The sequence below is a fragment of the Perissodus microlepis genome, chromosome 18 (assembly GCF_051167445.1).
Source record: "Perissodus microlepis isolate ML-2025 ecotype Zambia chromosome 18, ASM5116744v1, whole genome shotgun sequence".
NCBI lineage: Eukaryota > Metazoa > Chordata > Actinopteri > Cichliformes > Cichlidae > Perissodus > Perissodus microlepis.
The window spans coordinates 26,119,446-26,132,639 of record NC_140478.1 but is presented as its reverse complement, the minus strand read 5'-3'; the positions used below and the strand labels follow the sequence as shown (position 1 = coordinate 26,132,639).

Sequence of the window (13,194 nt, the reverse complement as noted above, 5' to 3'; positions counted from 1 at the left end):
AACGTACAGCTCTGCTACCATTTCCAACATAAATGAAGACAGAAAACTAAACAGCAGTGGCATTTGCAGGGTTACTGAAGTTGGACTACCTGGTATATAATGTTGTGCTACGTGATTGCTAGCGACACAGCTATGTTAGCATAACATTAGCACAGTAAAGCTGGAGGATGAACGCCAACTTTTTTTCCACTCGATAAAAGTTAACTGAGGGATTCTGGTGGTTAGGGACAAATGCAATCGCATAACAGGATGCTATACACGGGCCAAACTTCAGTCAGGAGAACAACTGAGATTATTCATCCACAATACGAGGTTAGTTATTAATATACTGCAACAACATGGGAATAGAACAGCTGCGAGAGAATTCAACATTAATGAATCAATGTTACGGAAGTGGAGGAAGCGCAGTTTTTCTGCTTCATCTCTTTGCTATGACTGTCGGCATAATTTGCAGATGATAATGGTTGTAGCCACTGCGATGCTTTCGACCAAAACAGGCACGGTTTGATGATGTCATCAACATGCGCTATCGCGATAGAGCGGTATAGTCAAAATCTCTATCGTTGGCCAAATTTATATCGTTTCTATCGTATATTGTTTCTATCGCCCACCCCTAACAGTTTGATAAATAGAGTTAAATAAAAGGGAGCCTTAACTTTCTTAATGAATAAGATAACAAACCCTTTACCCCAATGTTGTCACCTTTGTCTTCTATGTTAACCCTTTAAGAAACAAGAGATCGGTCTTTACTGTCTGTCTTAGAATAAACCCCGAACAAAGAATGCATCTGATGATATACTAAAACCAACAAAGTCAAACATTATTAGGCCATCATCATTTATTTCTAATATATGCAATCGGGCTCTATTCCTAGATGAGCAGTCACACTGCTTATCTAAACCACAATGAGTCATGCAAAAATTTGTAACTGTCATGGTGGACTGATAATACAACAGACCAAAAAAAAAAAGTTTCTTCTGCTGCAGCTTCATTTAGCAGAGCCTAATTAATAATGAGACTGAGTGCAATCGAACCACAAAATAAAACTATGTCAGGCACCAAGGGTGAAGAATTCAGCTGAGGTCAAATCTGACAGTCTTGCTTGAGGTATGAAATGAGGCATGGTTATAAAATGAGAAGACAGTGAAAGAAAAGACTGAACTTGAGAAAAGAGTGAGGTAATATCTGATCTCTACACACCCTGAATACATCAGAGAAAAATCCTGAGCCAATCCACTCGCGGGAGAAGTCATCAAGGCGTGTAAGACAGGAGAAGGCACTGATGAGGGCTCGGTAGGATGATGGGGAAGACACCTGGAGAACACAGAAAAGGACATGTTTGATGAGCATGTTGCAGGACCATACCACAACTTTGTTTGGGCTGAAGAGGTTGTCACAAACAGTTTCTGAAAAAAGCCACTAATCTATAGCTAAGTACAGACTAAAACACTGTACAGGTTATAATTATACTGTTGTCCAAGCTCTACACTGGCTTTACATTGAGTTGTAGAGTGCACACGAGCCCTGTATAGTGTAAAACATGTAACAATTTTAAACTAAACTAAAAACCAACCTGCAAAGGTGGAGCCATTCCCATCTCACACACTCCTACCCCTCCGATATCATCTCTGTCCTCATTGAGGCGTTCAGGTCGTGTAGGAAACCCAGCAATGGAGTTGCGTTTATTCCGTTCCATGGTGACGCGAATGACGGTGGTACCAGTGAGGGTATTATGGGTGTTTTTCTGTAATGTACCCGCATGACAAGTGGACTGGTTGGTTTTAGCGGAGCCGAGGGTTTCACGGCAGAACAGTATTTGCACAGTTTGTGTTGCGGGAGAAAATATATCACACACATAGACTTCTGTTTCTGAATCTGAACCCAAGAATTTTCCAAGTAATCCAAATCATCACTGCTTGTAACTGAGAACTTCACCCAGATAAGGATTTCACATGTTTGACAGAGGTATGTTGTATCCCTGGAGACCTGTAGAAAGAAAGAAAGAAGAAATTTAATGAGTAAGCTTCATGGCAGACTTTTTTTTCCCTATGCTGCTGATTGAAGTAGCCATTGTAGCCAATGAGAGGTATAAGCAAATGCAAATTAAGGCTTTAACATTTATTCCCACTTGAAGTGAAACATAAAAATTTCTTACTGTTCATTTTAAGTGTTTGAATGAGTTTAAGCAAAGTGTCCAAATGACTATAATATTGTTTTCATAAAAAAGATCTACTTATCTCCAGGTATCAGTCTACATTCTGATCATTTTTGCTGTTAAACTTCCGCCTTTGGATTTCCAGTGACTCACAAGCATGTTATCAAGCATGGTTTACTTCATCACTATTTTCAGGTGCCGAGACTTGGTGGCCCATAAATTCTCCATCTCAAGTCATCAGGCCTATTTAACAAAGATTTTTGTATATTTAAAATGGTCCTTTTGACATGATCTATCTATCTAACTATAAAGAAAGACCTTTTTGATGCAGTCATGTCACAAAAACAAAATGTCTAGAGAGTGTCTGAGACTAAAAGACACATTTAAGACCTATGCAAACTGAATTTAAGTCAATTCAGTACTTTTACTACAACTTTTTGGTATTGAATGTGCCCTGGACATTTTACGGCTCCTTATTGACCAGCAGTCTTACACATAGTCCTAAACAATAAAGAAGGAGCAAGTTACAATTTCATGTTATTCTAAAGATATTTAAAAGCAAATGCAACTTTGGACTGGGTCCTGTCTCAGGGGGGATGAGACGAGCCAATATTACTCAACAGGCTCAAATGAAATGGCTGTAATAGGGGCCCATTGTCCAATTATGGGAGATTAGCCAAGGAATAGCTCAGGTCTTGGACCTTTCTGCCATCCAAAACAAAGTCAGCAGGGTACAAAGGGGAACAGGAAAGCACATCTGCAGCTAAAGGTCTTTAAATGCCTGTAAACAATGTGGCTTTCTTATCTTAAGAATACGTCATGCTAGAGGAAGATTTCTTTAGGTGATAAAAACATGTTGAGCCACTCTATAAATCTTTCCCTATAAATGCTGAAGAGTACACAAAAAAATGCCTTCCTTCACCTAAGGTCATAAGCAGAAAATTTCCACTCACTGTACATTTCCACTGAAGACAGTTTTGAGATCCTATGTCTCAACAGTAAGTGAAAAATTAACCTGACGACTGAGCATCTTATGTGTGCTGAATAGAACATACACCTTTAAATAAGAACAGAGTTCAGTGAGAAATAATAACCTTCACGCAGCAAATTGCTTGTGACCTGATAATGTTAATGTAATAATGAAAGAAGCATCCAATTATAAACTGTTTTCCAGCTGAATTTAAAGATAATGGACTATATTGTCTATAACAAATTAAAAACAGGTATAACCTGACAAGAAATGTTGCTTTACAAGTATTTGCCATTTCTTTTCCAAAAATGTCCTCCTACTTGCAAACAGAAGACTTTAGAAATATTGAAATAAAGGCAATGTGACCTGACAGCCTGACTTATTGTCATTTGAGTCAACTAGTCAACCATTACTACTTCTAAATGTAGGTTAGACTGTGATTCTGACTTTTGTTTTGGGGGTTTTAACTTATGAGTAAAGTTTAGAACCACTTTTTTCCCCACAATGTTGGACCTTAACAAAAACAAAAAAGCAGCAGAAGTCAAGTCACCTCAAACAGAGGTGAACTGTCACCACAATGCTGATGCAACACTGCATTAATATTGCTAGGGTTGGCTGGAGTTTGTTCCATTTTTCCATGGAAGTCAGAAATTAAAATGATTTTTTTGAGTTGGATTTTATGGATTGAATGTGTTCAGGTCAATAAAAATATTTCACAACCTCAAGTTTTGCCACTAGGGATTTTCTGCTTGCATATTTAAAGATGTCTGCATCTACATGACAATACAAAAAAAATGATGTCAGGTGCAACAGGTAGCAATAATTCTAACTGTATATAAATGTTGGCCAATCATAAGGCTACAAACAATAACACGGGGCACAGTCTGACACAGGCGTAAACTTTTGATGTCGCAAAACAAAACTATTGTTTCCCTTGTCCACACAGAAAGGTACCGGATGACGATGTTGCACTTTCATTTTTCAATGTTCAATGTTTTATTGCTACAATGGCAATAAAGATTCTGATTTCTGACTTGACATCTACTTTGCATATTGTTGACCATCACATTGATAGGCTGAGATAGTAGGTAGGTGTATCAGGGCCTAGTTCTCTTCAGATGTGTCTGAATGACTCTTTTTTTTGTGGCTGCTTCTAAGTACAGGTCATGCTCCACTTCTCTTGCCTACAAGTTCTTTATTGTTTCTGTTATACCTGTTGGCTCTTCTGCACATTTTTAAGCACATTTAGGAACATTTTTATAACTGCTACCCAGCAAGTATGTCGCTGAAAGTAAAATTTTGTTGCATTGGCTCCCTGTTAACTTCAAAGTCCATTTCAGATTCTGGTATCAACTCTGCATTGACAAGCACCAGGGGATATCAGAGAACGTTAACATCAATATATCCCCACCAGGTGTCTGAGGTCATGTGATCAGGGCCTGCTGACTGTGCATCAAATAAAGTAGACAGAGCTTTTGCAACAATTGCAGACTCTGGAACTCTCTCCCCCTGAGCCTGAGATCTGTGGACTCATGATCTCATAAAAAAAAAAAGAAAAAAGCTCAAAATATGAAAAAAAGGCTCTGAACTAGTGAATAAACAAAAAGTGGACATCTAATGATGTCACTTTGGGTTTCAGGAAATTGTAACGGGTATTTTTAACAACGACTTCGTCCTTATTCTCATCCACTTTTGCTATTTTAGAAACGCTTGCATAATGTTGCGCCAATGTGGAAATTTGACTTCAACTTCTTCCCTGATGTAAGAACAGAAAGTAAACAAAGACTAGGTGTTGTGGTTAAACAATTCCTTTAAGTATGGGTTCCAACAATGAGCTCATACGTAGAAGTCGGACTTCACATTATCGCTAATACTATAAATACTGTCATTATGTACTCTGGCCTTTCTGTGTTTGAGAGGAATAATGACAAAAGCTTAAAACAGGTGCAGTGTTTTAAATGAATATACTAAAGAGGCCCATTAAACCAAAGCAGAAATGCAAAAGTCAATGTTGGGCCCAGATGAGGTTTCATAAGATCCTAAAAACAGCAGTGACACTAGACTCTTAAGAGAGTTGCTGTACTCCTACTGGACAATTTCTGAGATCATTCTCTGTCCCAGCCACATCCTTAAAAGGCTTTTCATCCTCCTCTTTCTGTTTTTTTCCCCCCTAACAGCGACACCTCATTTTATGCCTTGCAGAAACAGTACGGCAGGAATAAAAGTGGCTGTGCCAAGAAAAATGCAAGCCACAAGTACCAGGCCCAAGCGTTCCTATCTAATTTCAGTGGGGTTTCCGTCCAAGACCAAGAACACAGATACATCACATCTATTCTGCATCTGAGTAGACAAGAATAGGTCAGCAAGTACAACATAAATTCTCCCTATATTCATAACCGAGAAGCAACAAAGAAGAGCGTCTGCATTCACACACCCACATTAATGGTCAAAGCTGCCCTAACTGACTAAATAAAAACTTCCCATTCTCACAAACACTTCAGACACACACATGATACTTGCAAAAACCTAATCTTTAGTGGGTGGTTAAAAAAGGATTATCAGTCAGAATGATTATTTTATATGCAAAAGATGACAACCATAGTAATAATTTAAACACCTACTCATTAGGTAAAAATGAAACGCACATCATTCAGTCACTTCCTGGCAATAAAAAAAGAATTCAATTATGGGGAAAACAACCACAGCTGCATACTACAACATGACTTAGTCCAATTAAAAAAATAAGATCATACTACAGAAAGTTGTAATTTTGAGCAATACGATAACCCTCTATCACACTGGAAATGATAAAAAGAAAATGTAGGCAAACCAACAGAGTTCATAACTATATTTGTTTCCAAACTATACCCTGTTGCCTACATATCCAAAAGGCGTGCACTTAAAAAACACCACACTAAAGGAAAAGGGTGGAAATTTCAAAGGCAGAATTTTTCTTGGGGTCTGTAAAATGTGGCTTGTTGCTACTCTGAAACAGATGGGGCATCACCAAAGCAGCCTCTGGCCAAATGTTTTAACAGTAGTTTGGGGGCCTGAACACCATGCCACTGTGTCTCAGTGGATCAGAGACTAATAGAAAATGTCAGCAATAAATAAAAAGAAAAAAATACTTAAGTGATGCTCTAATGACAGGTTTGTAGCTAGGGTTAGTGTCTCTGAGGAGGAAGAGGAATTAAATGGGCGTGAGTGAACGTGTAAGAGTCTGCATACACAGATCAGCAATAAGCACAGACCTGTTCTCACTACATTCAAACACAATGTAGAAGTTATGATAGTCTCTAATGATAATTTCTGTAAACAATTTTCAGCATTTCAGTAATCTGATAGGCCCTTTGTTTGGTGAGTTATAGATACCAACTAACTGGAAAAAGCCATGCAAAAAATTTAAACAAGGTTAAATTTAACAAAAGAGAATAGCATCATATCTGACCACAATTTATTACAGAATACGTGAGCCTATGCATACCTCTCATTCTTCAGAGTTTTGAAATAATGGAACAAACCGAGGGGACAGGCACTGTGGAGTGTAGGGGAAAAACCTACTTTATATACCTGAGAGCCATAAACAGCACGAGTGAAGGGGGAAAAGCATGATTCGTATCTTGTAAAGTATAAATAATATGCTAAATAATGAACTTCTCGATCAGCATTTCTTCTGTTATTTTAAGTGTTTTTTTTGGCCGCGACAGAAATGTAAACAAACCACAGAAGAAACAGTCAGCATTGACGTGTGCTCCCCTCGAGTTCAGCTGACTCACCTGTTTTTATTTCATAGAGGTGTTTGCAGTAACAGTGCAAACTCGTTTTCGTGTCTTTTACCAGGTGCCATTTGAAGAAAACGTCCAATTAACGCCAAAACAGCAGGGTTGGGACCAAGGCTAGCTTCGTGACTAGCGGACGGGCTAGTTTGTCAACAAAACTGGAGCTGAGCAGAGAGCTAACAGACATTAGCCCCTGGATCCTGCAAACACACACAAACAAGAAGTTTCTCGTCGCGACGATTGAAAAGTCCAAATTCCCAAAGGTTCAAGTGTAACAATCAATTCAGAGACTGCTTATGTTGTCCTTGTATCCACAAATGACCAAATGACCGTGTTTTTGTACCGCCCAGGATAATATTTCAGTCGATTGTTGGTGTTTGACAGCTCCGTCGTCTTTCGTCTCTCATCCAAGTAACTCCCACTGGCCCCGCCCACATTCGACTGGCACGTCTACAAGCCAATGAGCACGCGGAAATTTGCGCGAGCGTTAGTTAAAATGAGAGAAATATACCTACCGGTATGTACCATCATATACAATTTAAAAAAATAAGTGGAACACTCAGCAATGTCTTGATAAGTTCATTGCCTATGTTTCATAACAACGACTTCACCCTTATTCATTTATATTTCAAAGTATTTTTGTACTTGTACTTTGAATTGCCCAATAGCTTGTATTAGTTGGTTTTTAAAGTTTTTGCTGACAACTCCAGCAACCCCACTGCTTTTGTTAAATCCACCCCATTTACATGTGACATTTTATTGGTTTATTAGCCAATAAAACATGTAATTTCATTCAGTGATACGTTAAGACTTCTGATCTATTTTGTGTGGTCACGTATTGCCTGGTAAAATAATCGCAAACTTGAGCACCATATATTTAATAAGTCTTATTTATAATGACTTTTTCTTCTCGCAAGGTGCTTTAACGCCAGCTTTTATGTACTCTCGTGGAAAAACAGCCTCATCTAATGGAGAAAATCAGTCAGCACAAGTCAGCTCACAAAAATCAAGAAACAAGCGGCACACCTGAATTTGTTCTAGATGACATTTTCCAATAACTTTCAAAGAAAAGGTCTGTAGTTATTTGCGCACGATAGTAAAGTTTGAACATATCTCAGCCACTCCTGTGTGTCCTGATACTGTCAGAGTAACAAACAGAATCTGAACCGCATAACAAATACCCTGACTACTAACATGGGTGAGTGAGGACCGCAAAGTGGCATGCATATATATATATATATATATATATATATATATATATATATATATATCTTTGTTATGTAGGTGGCGGCTCCAATGCTGTCTATGCAGTCTTCCATGCGAGGCAACGGGTACGAGTCAGGGACTGTGACTGCATTTACCCTCCTAAAATCAGTACAAAAACGAGGAGAACCATCTGACTTTGGTGTCAGCAGACATGGAGAGCTCCAAGAGCTATGGCTAGGTATCGCCAAACCATTTTCAAGCAGGTACTGTACCTCTTTTTTCATTAATTCCCTTTTGAGTGGGGGGCACCGGTATGCGTGTCACTTAATAGGGCACGCATTACCCACGTCAATGTCGTGCTTTAACACTGGGATTCTAGATGGCACATCCCCAAACAGACTAGGGTGCGCTTGAATCAGGTTTTTCACGTCATCTTTCTCGTCATGGGGAAGATAGGAGAGGTACGTGATCTAAAAGCCACTTAGATATTTCTTGCTTTTCTCCAAAATCTACTGAATAAAACTGCGTTTGTGTGAGAGCCTCTTTATGAGTCTTTTGATGAGTGCGAAGGTTACTTCATATTGACAAAGCACTTGCTTTGCTTTGTCAATATGTTCACATGTTCAACGTTTGTTATTATAATTTTTTCTAATAATAATAATTGCGTGAAATACTCATAGTTAAGACCCTACCTGGACTCTAGCTGACCTCAGTTATTCGAGAATAGATAACACATGTTGTATTATAATGTAATTTAATATTTAAAAAAACAAAAACAATAAATGTACTGATTATTTCCACCCTGTATTTATTACAGATAGCCTATGAAATTACAAAACTGCTATTGTTTGTTTATATAGTTCATTTAAACGACCAAACACTGCCACACTTCATTATAATTATATCGCTGGTGAGAAAGTTTGACCCATCAGGGGCACCGTAAACTCTCAGCATCACGTGAGCACTCGAGTTTCCTGTTGCTATTGTATTACACTTCCATATTTTTCACCTCAAAGAGCGTCTGTGATGTAAACTACCGCGGTGAGTTCGCTCCTTCTGTGTGATCTGTCCCCACGCACCGAGTCCGTTAAACATCCTGCCTCGTCCTTACAGTCAAGGAGAGCTGCTGATCGCGGGGAAAATGGCCAACAGTGTAGCTTTCCAGAGCAAGTTAACCTCGATCATGGAAATGCTAACTAAAGCAGCCGTGGTGGAAATTAGCAAACTGTGGGAGGACGGCTTCGCATTGGTCCAGGTCGAGCTTCGGAGGAGAGAGATTGAAATCGAGGCTCTGAACAGAAAGTTGTTGTTGATGGAAAAGGAGCGGTTAGCGGCTCGGGCTCAGTCTGCAAATAACTCCTCATCATCTTTTTCCAAGAGAGAGCAGCAGAATAAGCTGCTGCCGCCCGCCGGTGATGGTAAGAACAACCGCGGCAGAAACAGGGGATCAATAAACGATATTTGTCTTAAAAGACACAATTTAATACCCCGTGGATGAAAAAGTCCGTTTGCAAACTATTTGTAACACACTGTAATGTTTGTGAACATATGAGGACATGTGTTTGTTTAAGTACAGCGTTTCCAAACAATTACATTCTCTCATATTTAACAATATAACAACTATATTCTCTATACAGCACCTTCTATTTGTAAGTGTGCACAGGAGGAGTTTTAGCACATCTGTATTGTTTTATATTGCAGCTTAAAACAGTGTCAGCTCACAGTAATGTCAGCATTGGGTTTAGAAGGAGAGTAGTTTCTTTCTTGCTCCTTGGCACAAACCTGCATGACTTAAGTTTGATGATGAAAAGAATCCTGATGAATGTTTTAGGTAGACATTATGTCCAGCATGTTACCACATGATGTAAAGGCAAAATTAATTTAAACACAGAAAAACTAAACTAACCTTTACAAAGAAATAAATGAAAGTTAATACACACACATACACATATACACCCACTTACACTGTTATTTATTGTAAGCCTGTGAGAATAAAAATGTTTTAAGTTTGTTTAGACACAGTTGTAATTGATAACAGTGAGCTCCTTCCGAAGGACAGGACCACAGCAACTGAAAGCACCTTCAGCACACTTAGATCTAATTCTGGGAAGTGTTAAAAGATCTGCACCTGCCTGAGAGGTCTAATCGGATTATAAACACTGAGTAAGCCGGAGATGTACAGGAAGGGGGTAGGAATCATTGAGAGCTTTATGAACTAATAGAAGGATTTTAAAGGTAATTCTGTATTGAACTGAGAGCCAATTAGTGACTTCAGTACTGGGTTATATAGTCAAATTTCCCTGTGCGTTTACGGATTGGCTGCTGCATTCTTAACAAGCTGAAGTCGTCCTAGTGAGGAATTGGATAATCCAGCAAAAAGAGCATTACAGTAGTATAACCTGCTTTATATAAATGCATGGGTCTATTTCTGAGATTCAGTTTGAGATAGGGATTTTTAACATTTGATGTGTTTTTGAAGCGATAGAAAGCAGTTCTGGTTGGCCTGATTAATATGATTATCAAAACTGAGATCACTGTCCAAAATGAGGCCAAGGTTCCTGACATTGTCACTGGATCCACCAAAATATTAACTAACAATACAAGTGGTAAAAGTATCAGAAAGAAAAAAATGTGCCTAAAGACTGGCAAAAGATCCAACCTTTTTGAGACACATCACTGCAGTCACATTCAAAATAAACTAATATTTTTAATGAATTAGTAAAATGTCTCAGTTTTACCTGTTGATGTTTTCTAAGTTATGCTGTGAATTTAAAAAAAATGGTTTATGAGCTTGGGAAATCATTGCAGTCTCTTTATTTGCATTTTACATCGTGTCCCAAAGGTTTTAGAATTGGGTTTGTAGATAACAAACAGGTCTGTGTTCTTTAGATTTACCTAATTTGTCAACAGGCAGAAAATGTTTTAAGTGACTTTTGCCATTTTGTAGGAAAACTTGTCAAATACTTTCTACTGCCAGCTTTTCCACTGTGATATGATGATTTTCTTAGTGATATGTCATTGTAGTTGGCTTGACTGTCCCTGCAGCTAACAGTCATTAAAAGCGTTGGTGTATCTGCTTGTTACTTACACAAGTCAAAAAGTTTCCCAGTGTTTAAAGTCACATTTTCAGACAGCGCTGTAATGAAACAGGTGCATGTTATTTGGGTACCTTTCTTTACAATTCACAGTATTTGCTGCCTCTGTTGCTGAGGCGATTAATTATAAAGTTAACCTGTTTTAAAAAATGACTTTTTGAGGGAACTTTGATTTTCCTTTAACAATTTAAACAATCTGCTGTGTCCTTTCAGGGCCTACGATAGAGTCGGTCCAGACTTTGTCTTCGGATCAGAGCGTGAGAGATAAGGTGGATATTTCACCAAATCAGGGAACGTCATCACCTCCTCAAACAGAAGAGAAACGCAGTGAGCAGCGCAAATCTGACAGTGAGGGCAAAGATGACGAAGACTTAGTAGTCAAACTAGAAGACGAGGATGACGTCCAGATCGTGGAGCAGGTCGTGGACTCGGATCACAGCGTTAACAGTGGAGCAGGTCCCCACGAGATGAATTTGAACCACCAGCCTGCTGAGGTTGTGGAAGAGCAAGAGTCACAGCAGTGGCTGACTGTTTCGGTGGGAGACAGCGACACTGCAGATGACTCGGAGTGCTTTTTCGAAACAAAGCAGTTGTCTCAAAATCTGGACTCCGAAATCTTGCTCATTCAAAATGCCTTGGACATTTTCGATAATTCAGCAGAGGGAGCATACTCGGACAGGTTTATGAGGGACAATGAAACGGTTCAAGGTGCATCAAGTAAATCAAGGGCTCCCGTGACTTTCAGCCAGTCTCAGCCAAGTCAACCTATAGAAGCAATAAATCACTCAGAGAGAGGAATGTCCATTAGATTCCTCTCAGAAAAACAGCAACCACAGACTAAAAACATGTCAACCTTTAACACAGACAACAGACTCTTTCATTTAAACGACCCAGAGCTGCACAAAACTATAGCGGGGCGCCGCATTAGGGAGAAGTGGTACATCTGCCCGTTCTGTGGGAAGAGCTTTGATCGCATCAGCCACCTCGAGATACACCAGCGAATTCACACAGGAGAGAAACCGTACACATGCGACACGTGTGGCAAGTGCTTTTCTCAGAGGAGTAACCTTCGCACTCATCAAAGGACTCACAAAGAGGCTCTCACACAGAACGCAGTTTAATTCAGTAGATTTTGAAGAAAAGATAGAAATATCTAAGTGGCTTTTAGATCTAGATTTATTAACAAATTCTGTTTGTTTTTTGATATTTCTGGAAAAATAATGTAGCAGACTAATTTAACTGTGCCCTCTTTTTGTGAAATAAACAAAAATTTTGACACAGTGTGGCTTTTAAGAACTAAAACAAGAACATATGAACTGCCAGAAAAGCGGTTTTTAACACACATATGACATACTAGGAACAGATGATCTCTAAGACATTCAGTTTAAGCTAGACAGGAAAAATCCAGCATCTAATCGCTTAGTTATCCTCGACCTGATGGAAAGATGGTGAGGAAAAGTCACAAGATATTTGATAAATTAGTTTACCACAGAGCACTAAGGATGTAAAAAAAAGGACAAAGAATTTGTTGGTCACCACACGACAGCCTAAATTGTGTCTTTGTGATGCTGCCTAAGCAGAAAATTAAGGTAAACTAAGATTTCAATGTTCTGTTTGTAGAGGAAAAAAAACATGTTGTTCAGCCTTGCACTGCTGCTTAGATGTTCATGGGTCAGTCGAGTTAAAATTTTCCTCTTCTGAAGAATCTTTAACTTCCAAAACATTCAGGTACTTCCTCCAGAGTTTTTCCACAGGATCCAGAGCCAATCATGGTAGGAGATGTAGACTTTGTTGCCCTAGGCTTAAGCCCTTCCCCGTACACACTTTGCTTGTTCACTTGGAGGGTCAGAAACATTGAGTGTTGTTCTAAACCTAGCATTAGCATTAAATAACGCCATCTAATGTAACATCAGCCTTAATTCAGGTTTATCAACTCCATTCCTTACAGTAAAACATCATTTTTGTCTGGTATGTGGAGGGACAGGTACT

At 38.9% G+C, this 13,194-nt stretch overlaps 2 protein-coding genes across 2 annotated transcripts in view; one reads left to right on the top strand and one right to left on the bottom strand.

The window, feature by feature from the left end:
* The window catches only part of tesk2 (testis associated actin remodelling kinase 2), a 33,100-nt gene extending 25,769 nt beyond the window's left edge, over positions 1-7,331 (bottom strand). Inside the window, exons 1-3 of the mRNA XM_084911323.1 lie at positions 6,902-7,331; positions 1,574-1,986; positions 1,201-1,314 (exon numbers count right to left, since the gene is read on the bottom strand). Coding sequence (XP_084767449.1) covers positions 1,201-1,314; positions 1,574-1,696 — 237 coding nt within the window. The 5' untranslated portion in view covers positions 1,697-1,986; positions 6,902-7,331. The remainder of the gene's footprint in view (positions 1-1,200; positions 1,315-1,573; positions 1,987-6,901) is intronic.
* A 1,717-nt stretch (positions 7,332-9,048) lies between these two features.
* Positions 9,049-12,486, top strand: LOC146368009 (uncharacterized). Its single transcript, XM_084911328.1, has 2 exons — positions 9,049-9,528; positions 11,419-12,486. The coding sequence occupies exons 1-2, from the start codon at positions 9,252-9,254 to the stop codon at positions 12,324-12,326; spliced, it is 1,185 nt and encodes a 394-aa protein (XP_084767454.1). The 5' UTR covers positions 9,049-9,251; the 3' UTR covers positions 12,327-12,486.
* The last annotated feature ends 708 nt before the right edge of the window (positions 12,487-13,194 follow it).